The 17,313-nt window shown below is 42.5% G+C and overlaps 1 protein-coding gene across 17 annotated transcripts in view; it reads right to left on the bottom strand.

The window, feature by feature from the left end:
- Nucleotides 1-17,313, bottom strand: part of PDE1B (phosphodiesterase 1B) — a 493,290-nt gene that overhangs the window by 42,145 nt on the left and 433,832 nt on the right. For all 17 annotated transcript variants that reach the window (XR_011026081.1, XR_011026080.1, XR_011026082.1 and 14 more), the window contains 2 exons: nt 16,437-16,577; nt 7,502-7,602 (listed from right to left, as the gene is read on the bottom strand). Coding sequence is in view for 14 of the 17 variants with exons in the window: in XM_068267291.1 (XP_068123392.1) it covers nt 7,502-7,602; nt 16,437-16,577 (242 nt within the window). In the remaining 3 variants the exon portion in view is untranslated. The remainder of the gene's footprint in view (nt 1-7,501; nt 7,603-16,436; nt 16,578-17,313) is intronic.

The following is a 17,313-nucleotide window of genomic DNA, read 5'->3' as shown; positions in this document are numbered from 1 at the left end:
TACAGGTGGCTGTGCATAGCACTGCAGCCATAGCTATCTGCAGCACTGTGAACTATAATGCTGCCCTCATAGATTGCATGGGGAGGTGCATTAAAATGTGTTCAGCCATGTGCTAACATATGATACAGCAATGAACACCATCAGTGGGAATGCAAGACATTGCTTTCTATGCTATGATGTGTTATGAAGAGGCATCATAACTGACAGCATACTGAGCAGAATAGTATAATGTATTGCTACATACAAAAAACTATAAGAATTAACTACTTCTGAGGATAAATATTTTATATTTTTTTACTGTGGTTTACTGAGACTTTGATAGCATTCACATTTGTCCATAAATGTGTAGGTAAGTTGCAGGCATTTTATTATTATTATTATTACCGTATTATTGTTGATTTATAAAGTGCCAACATATAACATGGCGCTGTACAAAGTAAGAACCTAACATGGGGTACATAATAATACAGACAATGGTGTACACCAATATACAAAATACATAATTAGAGACAAAATACAAAAATTATACAAAATACAGAATACAAAATACAGAATTGGTAATGACAGTGATAAAAGTAAAATGATGAATAAAATGTATATTGATTTCCAAGACACAATAGGGGAGAGAACCCTGCCCTTGTGAGCTTACAGTGGGAGTGTGGGGGGGGGGACAAGAGGAGGGGTAGTATACAACAAACATATAGAGGCAGTGTGTTTTAGGATACCTAGTAGGAGTGCAATTTGGTCTTAGGACAAAAGGGAAGTGGCCTAAGGTAGCGCATATGCTTGTCGGAATAAGTGAGTTTTTAGAGAGCGTTTAAAAGTAACAAAGATTGGCAAGTGACGGATGTGTTGTGGCGGGCCATTCCAAAGGAGGGATGAAGCGCAAGCAAAATCTTGCAATCGTGAATGTGAGGAGGTAATTCTGGAGGAGGACAACAGAAGATTATGTGCAGATCTGAGATTGCAATTGGGTTGGTATCTCGAAATGAGTGAGACTATGTACCAGGGAGAGAGATTGTGGAGAGCTTTGTAGGTTAGGGTTAAGAGTTTGAACTGGATCCTCTGGTTAATTGGCAGCCAGTGAAGAGCTTGACAGAGAGGGGCAGCAGAGGAAGATCGAGAAGAAAGATGAATGAGACGAGCAGCTGAGTTCAGTACGGACTGGAGCGGGGCCAGTCTGTTAGAAGGTAGTCCACAATGTAGTATGTTACGGTAGTCCAGATGAGATATTGTAAGAGCATGTATTAACAGTTTAGTTGTGTCATGAGTGAGAAAAGGTCGGATGCGAAATATGTTTTTGAGTTGGAGATAACAGGAGCTGGTTAGGGAGTAGAGATGGCCCGAACGGTTCGCCGGCGAACGATCCCAGGCGAACTTTGGGTGGTTCACGATCGCATGCGAACGCGAACTTTCCCGGAAGTTCGGTTCGCCCCTATAATGCACCATAAGGGTCAACTTTGACCCTCTACATCACAGTCAGCAGGCCCATTGTAGCCAATCAGGCTACACTATCTCCTGGAGCCACCCCACCCCTTATATAAGGCAGACAGCGCCGGACATTACAATCATTCGTGTTCCTACAGTAATTAGTGAAGGGCAAGCTGCTGGCAGACTCTCATAGGGAAAGATTAGTTAGGCTCTTGTAAGCTTGTTAGCTTGCTCCTGGCTGATTCTTATTCCTAAAATAGCACCCCACAACAGCTCTTTTGAGAGCTAATCTTATTCTTGTGCTTTTTTTTTCCTCCTCCCTTCCTCCCTCTTCTCCTCCTCTCTTGTCTTCCAGGGAGGGGAGGGGAGGAGGAGGAGGGGAGGAGGAGGAGGGGAGGGGGAGGGAGGATGGGGAGGAGGGGAGGAGGAGGAGGAGGAGGGGGTAGGAGGAGGGGAGGAGGAGGAGGAGGAGGGGGTAGGAGGAGGGGGGGAGGAGGGAAGGAGGAGGAGGAGGGGAAGGGGAGGAGGAGGGGGAAGGAGGAGGGGGAGGGGAGGAGGAGGGAGGAGAGGAGGAGGGGAGGAGGGGGGGAGGAAGGGAGGAGGAGGGGAGGAGGGGAGGAGGAGGGAGGAAGTCTATTGCGGTTCGCGAAAGTTCCAAACCTTTTGCGGAAGTTTGCGAACCTAAAATCGGAGGTTCAGGCCATTTCTATTATGGAGTGAACATGAGGAATAAAAGAGAGAGATGAGTCGAATATTAACCCCAAGCACCGTGCTTTGGGAACTGACATTATGGGAGTGTTATTAACATTTATTTTTACTACAGGCAGAAAGGTGGACATAGACGCTGCAAAACTGATTAGTTCTGTTCTACTCATATTACTGCATGATAATGCACTTTGGTGCAGCAATACGTACATATACATTAAGTGTGCTTAGGTTATTAGTATTATGGTGAGTGACGCTCTAGGAAATGTTACATCTGACTTGCCAACTGTTTGACAGGTTTGGCTTTGGACATGGCATAAGGGCTGGGCCAAGGCAGAGGTTTGGGAGGCACCCGCCACTGGGCACACAGCCTTCAGTGCACGCCCGTGTCCCTGAGTGCCTCCACTGGCCCAGTCATATGTAGAGTGGTGAGCTGATCTGCAAAAGTGTATCTTGGAGCTGTAAAAGTGCTACCTAACATCAAATGATTTTGACTAAAATTGCACTAATCATAAATGTTCTTGTGGTAAGTGCAAAAATTAGTTCACACTAATTAAAAATGTAGCGATTTGCTAAATATGGAATTCGGGGCAAAATTTCTGAATTCAACATTTCTGTACATCCCCAATGGCATGTATTGATGGACAGAGTTTAGGGTGGCAGGTTTTCATGTCTACAGACTTTTTAACTGTAAGACGAATCCCAGTCTTACAGATTATTTACAATTTTATTTATTCACTTGTATCAGATTTAATCTACTGAACTTATTTAACAACATATTAAACAAATCATTCCCAGCAGAAATAATGGTAACAAAAGGAACAAAAACACGCCTAAAAACCAGTGTTTCTCACGGACATATGCCAAAGTCATTTTTCGCGTAGAAAATTATATTTTTCACTAATCACTATATGGGCAATAAATGCAGCTGCAAAAACCAGCAAATTTTCATTCTCAAATATAAGGCCGCATTGACGCGTGTGATACAAAAACACAATCATTTCAGTTAACAGTGAGTTACACTATGTGAAGCAAAAGAACATGATGATTTTACAAAATGATTTTCGAAGGCATATTCGCTGGAAAATTGAAATTTTCTTTATTTTTGTTCAATAATGCCTGAAACACAGTATTTTCTTGATGTGTTATTGCGATTTCAGAGTTGCCTATATAACTTTTTATTATTTAGTATTTATACAGCGGTGTCATCTTCTGCTGTACAGAGTATATTGTCTTATCAGCATAAGCACTGGGGCAGAAAGTGGGGAATTCTCACAGACTGCAGATAGACAGAACGCAATAAACTCTTTGTAAAATAACATCATTTTTCAGCATTCTACTGAATGTTGTGTTTTTATTATCACAGACATAGCCGGCCTTTGACCTGAGCGACCGGAGCGGTCGCTTAGAGCGCCGGCTTCCAAGGCGCGCCTATAGCTGGTTACCTATACTGAGGGCACCTACACCTGATTTCCTATACTAGAGGCACCTACGTCTGGCTACCTATGGGGCCGATGGAGACCTTCAACTGACTTCCTATACTAGGGGCACCTATGCTTGGCAACCTATATTGAGGGCACCTACACATGAGACCCTATATTGGGGCACCTATACCTGGCTACCTATCTATACTGAGTCTGAGGGAATTTTTTTTTGGGGGGGGCGCACTGCGGCTATAACGAGTGGTGCAAATTGTCGGTGCTGTGCTATCATTCTAAATGGGAGGGACGGGGGGGGGGGGGGCGGTTAACTGTCCCACTGATTGTTTTTATTTAATATTCCAGAAAGGTTCTAGCCTTCATTTTTAAGTATATTCAGGATAATGCACTCTTTCCACCCATTCATGGTTATTAATAGTATTTTTGTATTATACATATGTGATGTGTCATGGAGATCTGAGCATTTGTGTTACAACGTCAAAAAGGTTGGGAACCACTGTCCTATGAGATATCTCCCTACAAAAAGTGAATTGCATATGGGCCTGTATGTGTGCGCGTGCATCTGTGTGTGTGTGTGGATGAAGGGAGGAAGGGGGCACAAAAATCAGGTTTAGCTCAGGGCGCTGTGAAACCTAAGGCCGGCCCTGATCACAGATATCACGTTTGGCATTTCCTGTCACTGGACATTTGTGTTCCTGAATATTTAGGAAACATATATTTTAATTATTTAAAATGAATTACCAAATAAATAGCAGCTCGTTAGTCACTGCACATAAATGTTTTCATGCCCGAGCTCGCTGCTGTCAGTAAAGAGGTCACCATCGATTGCACTGCAATGCCACTGCACATTAACCTGATGAGTGATGCAGCAGACTACCCTCCATGCAGTGAGATACATGCCTGTTGGTGAGGCTGGCAGGCACAGCTCTGATATGTATTGTACACACTGCAGAATCTCACAGCTTCTACATAACACTGCCAATCGCCTAGTGGGCCGGATGCATGACATTGTGTGTGGCGACTGAGGTAGAAACTACAAACTGCAATCCCTTGTTTTGTTACACTCCAGCATTTGTTCTACTGTTGACAACATCATTTATGCCTTGCTGATAACACAGCATGAGTACTATTGGTGTAAACATAGCATATGTCGTGTAGCTGATAACAGCACATGTCCTACTGAAGATAACACAGCATGTGTCCTACTGTTGATAACATAGCATGTTAGCATTCCGAGATAGAACTCTCGCATTGCATTTCTGGTATCTGAGGTTCATGTCTCACCCAGGACAATATCTGCATGAAGACTGTATGTTCTTTCATGCATCTGTGGGATTCCTCTGGGCAATCTTGTGTCCAAGAAACATTGACACTCTTATTGGTTCCTCTCCTAAATTGGCCTTAGACTATGGCAGGGAGTTAGATTGGGAGATCCTCTATTAGGACAGTTATTGACATGACATGCTATATAAATACAAAATGATAGTAACTACTTATAACACAGAATGTACCTTTCTGCTCATAACATAGCACATGTCCTACTGCTGATAACACAGCATGTGTACTACTGCTCATAGCACAGCATGTGTCCTACTGCTCATAACATAGCACGTGTCCTACTGCTGATAACACAGCATGTATCCTACTGCTCATAACATAGCACGTGTCCTACTGCTGATAACACAGCATGTGTCCTACTGCTCATAACACAGCATGTGTACTACTGCTCATAGCACAGCATGTGTCCTACTGCTCATAACATAGCACGTGTCCTACTGCTGATAACACAGCATGTGTACTACTGCTCATAGCACAGCATGTGTCCTACTGCTCATAACACAGCACGTGTCCTACTGCTCATAACATAGCACGTGTCCTACTGCTCATAACATAGCATGTGTCCTACTGCTCATAACACAGCATGTGTCCTTCTGCTGATAACACAGCATGTGTCCTACTGCTCATAACACAGCATGTGTACTACTGCTCATAGCACAGCATGTGTCCTACTGCTCATAACATAGCACGTGCCCTACTGCTGATAACACAGCATGTGTACTACTGCTCATAGCACAACATGTGTCCTACTGCTCATAACATAGCACCTGTCCTACTTCTGATAACACAGCATGTGTACTACTGCTCACAGCACAGCATGTGTCCTACTGCTCATAACACAGCATGTGTCCTTCTGCTGATCACTCAGCATGTGTCCTACTGCTGATAACACAGCATGTGTCCTACTGCTGATAACACAGCATGTGTCCTACTGCTGATAACACAGCATGTGTCCTTCTGCTGAAAGCATAGTATGTGTCCTTCTGCTAATAACACAGCAGGTGTCCCACTGCTGATAAAACAACATGTGTCCTACTGCTGATAACACAGGATATGTCCTACTGCTGATAATAAAGCATGTGCCCTGCTGCTGATAAAACAGCATGGGATATTCACAAATGAATGGTAAAGATGCTGTGCACAGAGAGGAGTATGAGTTGTGCAATTCATGCAGCCAGTATTATCAAGGTAATGTGCGCATCGTTAGAGTAATGTGTCATAGTGTGCATTATCCTAGCAATGCTCATGTTAACTACATAACACAGGTTGCACTAAGTGCGCAATGTGCAGAACCTTGTCACTGTGAGTAATGGGAAAATTGCTGTACGCTCATTAGACCCAAGTAAATTTTCAGTATTTTCAATATTTTTTTTTCATAATTAGAGAAATGTTACCACATGTGTGCGATAAATTGGTCAGATTTTTTTAAATGTTACAGTCAATCAGAAAAATTTAATGTAATTCAAGAATTTAAAAGAAATATGAAAAATATGCATCAAATGTAACCACGTTTAGGAGAATGCTAAGAGAATTAGGATCATGGGAAATAGGGACAGAGAAGGACAATTAGGATCAGGAGAATTAGGGATAGGAAAAATTGGGATCAAGAAAGGAGAATTAGAGTCAGGAGGTTTAGGGTCGGGAGGGTTATCATCAGGGAAAGATGATTGGGATCAAGAAGTTTGGAGATAGAGGAACTGAAGTCACAGAATGAAGAGAATAGGGTCAGAAACATTAAAGTCAGGGAATGAAAATTAGGGACAAGAATAGTTTGGGAAGTGCTGCTAAGTAATGGTGTGTACATTTGACTGCTAATCTCTTTCTTTACTGTTTTCAAATTCCTTTCACACTTCACTGATACCAAATCTGCAGACCAGTGAACCATAAGAGGAGGGGGATTCCCTCACACTAAATCTGTTAACCATGTGTGTGAGATAAGTCTCACTAGCTTAACTGCAGCTGCCAGTGTCTCTCTGATTGAGCTGTCTGCACATAGAGCAGGGGAAATTGTATCCTTGTTTGTATTTGTGTGTAAAATGATACCCGAGGCTTTTCATATAACTATGTAGTCTCACATGCAAAGAACAGTGTAATATTGAAGCAGAGACTCACCTTTGCAAATTAATCATTCCAATACAGATAAAATCTACACACTATGGGCCATATGCAATTCACTTTTTCTCCTGAGTGCGGAGCTATTCTCTATGAATCAGGCACACTGTACATCTCTGTCATATCTCCATTCCCCACCATCTAGTGATGGCCTGGAATGTTGACCAGAAGAGCACCATTTGATAGACAACAAACAGTATTGTCACACAGTCTGAAATCCTGAGATCCTCCCTTCAGTTTATCAACACAGGGTCCCATAATTACAGTAGATAGATCATTGAATGCAACCAGTATCATAGCTCCTGAAGCCAGAAGACCATAGGAAAGTACGACATTGTGAAACAAAAAAGAAAGAAAAACAGTGATATGCAAATAAGAAATTGAAACATATACAGCAAATGTTAAAGCTAAATTTACGATTCTAAAATGGCGCTATTTGTCAATTACTAGTCATTTCTAATCACCGATTGACTTACTTTGTCTGGATGTGGAAGCTGTTTGTTGTACCTGTGTGCTCAAAATCATGGATGGCTGCGGCAAAAATAATAGCTAGGATCTCAATCTCATTGAGGCAATGCTGTATAAGAAAAACAAAGAGAGCAAAACATTTTTGTAAGTGACCAGTAGAGGGAGTGAGAGGATGGCTAATCTGCAAGCACTAAAAAAAATGTATGGCTTTTGCAACAGAAACATTCAAAGTGAATTCTTTTAAATACGGTTAAACTATTGAACTATAATGAGGTTACTTTGTGCTAAAAAAGAAAAAAAAGACTCTTCAAAGAACTGCAGCCAGTTCCCTGCAAGTGAGGCAGCTCTGCAGTTTTTATGTGGAGTTTAAATATTTACATATTCAGTATTAGCTCTTTTCCATCCGCATTATAGAAAAGACACAGTATTTTGCCACTGTTCTCTCCAGAGTTTATATCACCAGTGCCAGAGTCTGCCACAAGGGAAGCTGGATTTATCATTTTACTTGCATCTGTTTCTAAGAAAACTATCTGTGTCTGTTCGACTCGGTATATGTCATATTGTACTCAGCAAGGTGATCTTTATCAGTAACACCTTGTATCAGCCTTGCATTGTATTGGGATATGACAGTACACACTGATCAACTAAAACATTAAAACCACTGACTAATATCTGGTATGGCCACTATATAAACAACCTTCTATTAATTTGGTCGGGTCCAGAGGATTTATTGGGGGAATGATAAGGACCTTAACCTATCTTTTCAACAAAGAGAGATAAGTAGCTGGCACCAACATCACACAGGGCTAACTAACTGGCACAAGGTGAGGGAAGCATTCTCTTCTTCAAACAGCTCCAAAAGTCAAACATCGATGATCTTTATAAATATTTACTATGAGTCATAGTAAAATATTTATAAAGATCATCAATGTTTTACTTTTGGAATTAAGCAGTAGTATATAGTATCTTGTACTTCACATAAATAAAAATAAATATTGGTAATTTTACCAATGTTACACTAGTAGCTATCTCCTGTGCCCTTTTTACTGTGGCTGCTACATACAGTGTAAAGTACACATACCTTACACACGCACACGCACACGCACGCACGCACGCACGCACACACACACTATAGAGCACACTGCCTGCCACATACAGTATAAAGTACACACACACACACACACACACACACACACACACACACACACACACACACACACACACACACACACACACACACACACACACACACACACACACACACACACACACACTAGCGCACACGGCCTGCCACATACAGTATAAAGTACACATACACACAATATAGACCACACTGCCTGCCAAATACAGTATAAAGTACACATACAGTAAAAAGTATGCATAGTGTACACAGTTTTTACACTCATCAGTTTTTCATCCAAGCAAGCATGAACCAGGCCTTAGACCTGACATTTTTGAAGATGTTCTGACCCAGTAGTGTGGCTATAATAAATGATCCTTGTCAAAGTTGGCCAGATTCTTGAACTTGTCCATTTTGTATATTTCCAAAATATTGTTTTCAGGAACTGACTATCCATTTGCTATCTCATCTACCTCTTGTCATGTGTCATTGTAATAAGACAATCAATCCCTTTCACTTAGCTCATCCTTTGTTACGTTATAGCTGATGAGTGTATGACTATATTTTCTTTTTAGGACCTAAGGGCCCTCTTGAGATTGGAGAGACTTGAGGGAAAAAGTTGAATCTGCAGCTAAATTTGGCTCCATCCATAGTAACCACACCCACATTCTGGTGCTTGGCCACACCCCTTCTCTGGCTGGGGTGCCCAAAAGTGCTCCGGATCTCTTAGGATCCAAGCAACGCCCCTGCACTTCACCCATTCTTCACTAGTGTTATAGTGGTAGCGATAACCCCATTTTTGTTTCTGACCTTCCACCAGTGCTTATTGCAATACACAAAACCTTAGTAAAGTGATGTGCGCATAGAGGTGCACAGCAATTTTATGGTTATTTATGCTGACATGGTAGAGAGCATTGCGCAGCTAGGTAACGTGGATCTTGATAATTGGGCTACGTGTTCTGCATTGTCAGTATAAGTGATGGTAAAATTGCTCTGTGCTTTTCAAGTCATCATATCACTATAACCTCACTACACACTACCTGCTTCTACCCCCTTATAGGCAGTATTTCTGTCATAGTCATTCATACACTGCATATACTCTTACCCTGTACTCTCATTTAGTTGGGTTCTCTCCCTTAGGCCCCTTTTCTGTTGTTGGACATTTCAGGACCCTGAGGCCATCCACAAGTACCTTTTGGCTGCAATTTCTTGCAGCGAAATGTCAGCATTTGTAACACTAAGCGTGTCCTCATTTGACAAGCAGCGGTGTTACCTGACGGCCACAAACACGACTTGTTAAAGGGAGCCTAAATTGTAAACTGAAAAGGATAGGCTTTTTAAAACAATACCAATTGCCTGACTCTCCTGCTGATCCTGTATCTCTAATACTTTTAACCACAGCCCCTGAACTAGCATGCAGATCAGGTGATCTGACTGAAGTCAGACTTAATTAGCTGCATGCTTGTTTCAATTCTGTGATTCAGCCACTACTGCAGCCAAAGTGATCAGCAGGACTGCCAGGCAACTGGTATTGTTTAAAAGGAAACATCCATATCCCTCTCTGTTTAGGTTCCCTTTAGGGGCCTGTTTCTACTACATGCGGATTTTGGATGCAGAAAACTGACTCTAATGAATGCCTATGGGAAATCTGCATCAGAAAAATCGTGTTTAGTGGAAACAGGCCCATAGACATTCATTGGAGTCAGTTTTTCTACATCCAGAATATGCGTCTAGCGGAAACAGGCCCTAAGTCTGAGCATGACCGCAGCCACTGCTCAGGTGCGACTCTATGGGGGTTACCTTTGCAATGACCTAGCAAGCGCCAGGTTAGTGCACGGAAGCAGCTGATAGGCAGTAACCTCACCATCCTCAGTCCACCGGGGAAAAGGAGACTTCTTGCTTCTTGGTATTGTTACATACATACACATTAATAATGAATTGTTATGTACATTCACAAGCGTGCTGTATGTTTATGCCTTTTTAGTATCATTCTTGATTCTTTTTGTGAACTTTATGTACTGTACTTCTGATTTGAATCAACATATACATACATCTACATGGCAAATGATGGTGATGAATTATTATTAATATTACTACTACCAATACTACATCTAATAATAATAATTATACATGGGGTTTAAATTTTACGTGTGTTTTATTTAAAGGGACCCTAAACTGAGAGGGATGTGGATGTTTCCTTTTAAAGGGACCCTGAGCAGTAAATATAAATGGAATTGGTACTTACCTGGGGCTCTCTCCAGCCCACCACAGGTCGGGAGGTCCCCCGGCGTCCTCCTGCCTCCTTTCCCGGTCCCTCCGCCGCATACAGCACCGGCAAGACCCAGCTCGGGTGTCGAGCTGCCGCTTCCGTATCTTGGACGCTTCGCGTCATCACGCCGGCCACTTCACGTCATCACGCCGGCGTGACAGTACTGCACATGCCCACCTCCCGACCTATGGTGGGCTGGAGAAAGCCCCAGGTACGTAGCGATTCCATTTATGTGTACTGCTCAGGGTCCCTTTAAACAATACCAGTTGCTTGGCAGTCCTGCTGATCTCTTTGGCTGCAGTAGTGGCTGAATTACAAACCTGAAACAAGCATGCAGCTAATCCAGTCTGACTTCAGTCAGAGCACCTAATCTGCATGCTTGTTCAGGGGCTGTGGCTAAAAATATTAGAGACAGGATCATCAGGAGAGTCAGGCAACTGGTATTACTTTAAAAGGAAAGATCCATACCCTCCTCAGTTTAGGTTCCCTTTAAACACAGTTGAAGAAATGCAATATGCCAGGTTGTATAAAAACAATACAAATAATGGAATAATCAAAAATAAATAATGGAAATATTTGGGAACCTCTATAAAAGCTATTAGTATAATGTACTTATCTAGTGCTGGTGATTTAAAGGGATACTGTAGGGGGGGTCGGGGGAAAATGAGTTGAACTTACCCGGGGCGCCTGGGGCGTCTAATGGTCCTCTGCAGGCATCCTGTGCCCGAGCAGCCACTCACCGATGCTCCAGCCCCGCCTCTGGTTCACTTCTGGAATTTCAGACTTTAAAGTCTGAAAACCACTGCGCCTGCATTGCCATGTCCTCTCTTCCCCTGATGTCACCAGGAGCGCACGGTGGGGACACAGACCATACCGGGCCTGCGCAGTACGCTCCTGGTAACATCAGCGGGAGTGAGGGCACGGCAATGCATGCGCAGTGGTTTTCAGACTTTAAAGTCTGACATTCCAGAAGTGAACCAGAGGCGGGGCCGGAGCATTGGGGAGTGGCTGCGCGGGCACATGATGTCTGTGGGGGACAATTAGAAGCCCCGGGGAACTTCAACTCATTTTCCCCTGACCCCCCTACAGTGTCCCTTTAAGCTGATCTCGATCTCTCTAGAGGGGTTCCATTTAAAGAGACTCTGTAACAAACTTTTCAGCTTTAGTTCTTCTATGCTATAAGTTCCTTTGCCTGTCCTAATGTGCTCTGGCTTACTGCAGCTTTTACTAATTGCACAGTGGCTGTGTTATCTCTGTTATATGATCTAATCTGTTTCCTTCTGTCGGCACAGTCGGGCTAAAGCTGGAATGTGTGGAATGTGCAGGGCTGCTTGTGATTGGTAGAAGCTATACACACCCCCTCCAGGCCCTCTGCAGGCTCTGTATGACTCACACACTCTGCTTATGTGAGTATTGTTTGTAAACACTGCCTAAAACTGTTAATTACAAGCCAGGTTTGCAGCAGAGAGTGGCAGAAACAGCACAGAGGGGCCCAGGAGAACATAATGAATAGAATGGTATGCTTTTTGCTGTAAAAATGTTAGAGTACAGATTCTCTTTAAGGCAGAGCTAGAGATTTAGAGGATTTTGCAAGGATTCTACTAGATTAATCTACAAGATGTTCTTGTGCGGCCCAGTAGGCATTGTTAGAAGAGGTACCTAGTAGGCATTATGGGTGCAGTTTAGGCTCTCCTGTGAAAGAGCCCTAAGTAAGGTAAGTATACGGTAAGTCAAGTTCAGAAGTTCATGCTTGGGGCAGATATAGATTTAGGTTAAAATTTAGACTGAATAAAGGGGGAAAATGTTAGCTTTGGACCAGAGACGAGACAAGGTCCTCCAGCATCCAAGGCTGAGACAGCAAAGTGCGCCCCTCCATCCCTCCCACCCCAGCCATCACACACTGATTGCTATTAGACTAATAGGTGCCCCAGGGCCCCCAAGCTCCCCAACACCTTAATCTCCAGTTATCTGGCTTGCAGTCACTGTCATGTATCCCCTTTTTCTTATTTCTTTCTGCTTCAAACACAATTGGGAATGACAGCTGAATGAATTGTGCAGTGTGCACACCCTCCTACACTGCGCCCTGAGGCTGGAGCCTCTCCAGCCTCTGCCTCGGCTGAGCCCTGCTTTGGACTGAAATTTGAGTTTGGTACTACCCAAATCTGCCAATTACACTCTAGCTTTCACTTCTTATGGACTCCAATATGGTTTTACTCATAGGATAATGTGTGGAAATTGTGATACTGAAGTCAGCAGACAGCAAAGCTGGAGGTAAAAGCTTACAGTACGGGTGTAACTACAAATCATGGGCCCCTAATGTTCACACCCTTTCCCTTGTCTAGCCTTGGTGACCCTCACAGCCTGGGGGCCCATCTTACAAGGGTCATAAGACAAGAGTGGACATCACAATCTTCACACCCATAACAAGCACAGCCACAAAAACACCTGATCTGAAGGATGGACTCCTTTATCAGAGGGAGTGACGTAGTAGTTGGGGCTCCCCTACAGCTCCGGGCTCCCCTGCGGTCACAGGGTCTGCTCCCCTCTAGTTACACCCCTGGCCTACAGTGTATGAGCACCTTCCACCACTATGAAAGAATAGGAAATGGTTTAGATTCTGTGATGGTAGGAGAACACTTGTGTCCATGTTTCCAGGAGTCACTGCTATTACCTTGTATGCAGAGAAACAGAGTCTTTTCAGCCTCACTGCAGACTGAATGACCCCATTTGCCCTTGCTTCTCTTCTTGCCACATGCTGAAATGCGATAATGGAAAGCCGCTTTTGTCACAAGACACATTTGTAACAACTTCAGTAATTTACAGCTGCCTTCTTTATTGCATAAAGCGCCGTTTATTACAGTAAATTAGAGTACACAGCTGCTGGCGCAGCACAAATTAAAGTATTTTTATTATGGCTCTAATTAAGTAATAAAATAGAGTCGGGTTTTAAATTGATGCTATTTCATGATCACTTAAAGAAAGTTAAGAAGTCCTAAATCTACAGGAGAAAATTGGGATCTGGTGGCAATTACGGCTTCCGTTTCTAATGTCTGATTATCACCATGATGTTTGTGACCTTCATAAATACAAAATAGGACAGAACATTGTTTCTAGGGGCTCCAAAGGAAACAAATACTAGACAGTCTTATGAAGGCCGTACTAGATAGGCTGCCATCTTGTTTACACAGATATCAGTGGCTGTTACATCTAGATTTTTCAGCTGAAAGTGTTCGACCACAGGAATGTTTGTGTTTGGCAAGCTGGTTTTGGCACTGACAATGAGTATGGGCAAACTAATAATCAATGGTTTTGTACTTGGTGCTCACCAATCACTCATCCCAAATCAATCCTCTTAACCCTTTGCCCTCGTATGTCTCGCATAGCGAGACATATGGAAAAGCCCGATGCGCTCGTATGTTCCTCTATGCGGGACATCCCTGCAGCGACGGTTTGCGGGACCACCACAAACCGCCGATTACCATGCGACTGTTTGTGGGTATGTATTACTACATGCCCACACGGTCCGTGCCCCCCAGCCCCATACCTTCTTTCCCCAGTCAGTACTAGAAGGAAGTGACATTTAGATTTAAATGTCACTTCCTTTTCTTTCCTGTTTTTTTTTTTTTTGTTAAATAAAAAGTAGTTGCTAGTTTAATTTTTGCAGATTCCATTCTGCAAAAAAGGTGAAAAATAATTGCAGATTACATTTTTTTTTTCTTGCAGATTGCCTGCAAAGTTATAGAAATAATGAATGGCATCCTATGGGATGGACTGGGGGAGGGTGTAAATAGTAGCCAGTATTTTATTGCTAATCTGCCCAATCGAAATACCAACGATTGTATTGTGTGTAGGGACAGTAAGACCCCGGGTGGCAGGCATAAAACCACCTATTATTGCAAAACTTGCTCACGCAGGCCCAGATTACACCCAGGAAACTGTTTCTCAATTTACCATACCTTGGCTTTCTCCTCTGCTACCAGCCAATAGAAGATGCCAAACTGTTCAAATAAGGTATCAAATTAAACGTTATAATGTGTTCTTTAAAATAAGATATACCATGTTACGGTGTTATGTTCCATGTTAAAATGGGAGAGAGAGTAAGAGGGAGAGCGCATTTCTTTAAAAAAAAAAACTCTGAGCTCCGACTTCCTAACAAAAAACAACCTCCCCTTACTGTGTAAACAAAAACAAAAAAAACCTAAGAAACCTCTAGATGCTTAATCCTAACCTCCCTCTTTTTTTAACCCCCATACCCTCCTTAATGATAAATCCTGACATCTACCGTCAACTCTCTAATCCTAAGAACTAAAGCTATCATAACCCTAACCCTACCCTATCCCTCAACCCTAACCACCTTAATCAATGCCTAATCCTATTTAATATTCACCTTCTGTAATATGTTTTACCGGTAGCGCCCACTCTGCTTGTCTTCTGTGTTGGGCACCTAGCTGGGCATCAGCATCAAACCCGATACTCCATGCTGAAAATGTGAGTGCCTCCTTCCACTTATAGCTAAAGAGCAACTCCAGTCCCACAAATGGGGCAATGCTACTTTCCAAAGTGGCCAGACAGGAAGTCTATTATTATTACTAAGAATAGTTTTCTTTAAATGCTGAAACAGTAACTCAAATACCACATCACTCATAAAGGGTCCAATGCTATAACAGATCCCTGAACGCCTAAATGGAAAAATACTAGAGAGTCAGACTATTCTTACGAATGTTTGGAATGTTTTTTTTTTAAATCAAGTAAAACATGTGCCACACTAAAAATGCAACACTTGCCCAGTCGATAACCCCTCCCCCCCCAAAATGTTCAGCTATAATTATATAGCTGTAATAATCTATAACCTATAACAATCTATAAACAGCAATAAACAGCTATAACTATAAGCTCCTTAGAACAGAGTTCTCTCCCTTTTTTGTCTTGCAAGTTGCTATACATTTTGTAAATCACTATACAATTGTTGCTGTAACCTATTGTATTGTCTGCATTATGTACCAATGTCTGTATTTTTATGTATACTGATGTCTCAATCTTTACATACCGATGCTTGTTTTCTTTAACCATACAGCTCTCCAGCAGACATCATATATATCAATAACAACAGTAATGACCTCCATATAACATGTACAGCCACCTTGTCCCCCAATATCTAGCACATCCATCATGTCACTGTGTCATTATATACAATCTACCATTCCATAAGCTGATGCGTTTCATCATACTACAGTTTGCCATATTACCACTTCTGCTTCATTCTACAAATTAGAAAATGAAGTATAGATTAACAGATGCTAATTATGCATCTAGTTAATCCTATCAGATGTGAGTTTGTACTATGAGAGTTCAGAGCGCTAATCTGTCAGTGCTGCTTCTCAACAGCAACGCAGCAGAAAACTGCAATCGCATTTGGAAGGGTGCCATTAGGGAAATTCCTGTTTGATATTTATGAAATGTGTGGCCTTTCAGGATCAAAGCAGTGCTTTATTGTAGAAGTAGCCTATTAAGACAATAATGGAAGGTCTTGAGAGTTCCCAGGGGGAGCACTTACCACCATGCCTGTGCGCAGGAGAAAACAGTGCACTGTTTGTGTGACATCTGCTGCATGGATCTGGTTATGGTAAGGATTCTTATACTTCCCATAGCCACTCTCCAGGGAATCCAGAAAACTCATTAGAAACGCAACAGGAATCTGAGACAGAGGAAAAGATAGCGATGTAAGAAAAGCACGATGTAAACACACTGCAAACAAGGGATTTGTTAAAGAACAAGTTCTCAGAACTAACAGCACAATTGCATAATGTGGTACATGTATTACTTCATGTTACAGTTGCATATCATGACAGGACAAAACAGGTAACCACAGTAGCATAACTACAATTCATGGGGCACCCCAGTGAAATGTCCTCTCCCCTTCCCTTGCCTTCTCGTGGTGCCCTTCACAGCCTTGGGGTCCATCTCACAAGGGTCATAAAGCAAGTTTGGTCATCATGACCTTCTCAGCCATGACAAGTGTAGCCACAAAAGACCTGATCTGAAGTATAGTCCCCTGTATCAGAGGAAGGGAAGATTAGTAGCTGGGGCCCCCCACAGCTCTGGGCCCCCTGCGATTGCATTGGCTGCTCCTCTCTAGTTACGCCCCTGGATAACCAGTCATGTGCTATATATACCTGTATATATATATATATAAAGGTGCAGGTACTTGTACTCTAGCACCAGTGTCACAAATGCTGCAAGCTATGACAGGTTTGCTTGAATGTTTGCAACTCTTTGTAAAACAGAATCCTCCTTCATCTGCACCGATTGCACTTATTAGTCTTTGCCTGAAAGCACAAGATCAAAGAAAAGAGGTACAAGGCAATGAGCACCAGGTGAAGTCATTATCCAGTCAGTATATAGAGGCATCATTGATGTCTCTAAAGCTAATA

The sequence above is a fragment of the Hyperolius riggenbachi genome, chromosome 2 (assembly GCF_040937935.1).
Source record: "Hyperolius riggenbachi isolate aHypRig1 chromosome 2, aHypRig1.pri, whole genome shotgun sequence".
Lineage (NCBI taxonomy): Eukaryota > Metazoa > Chordata > Amphibia > Anura > Hyperoliidae > Hyperolius > Hyperolius riggenbachi.
This window is presented reverse-complemented; position numbering and strand designations above follow the sequence as displayed.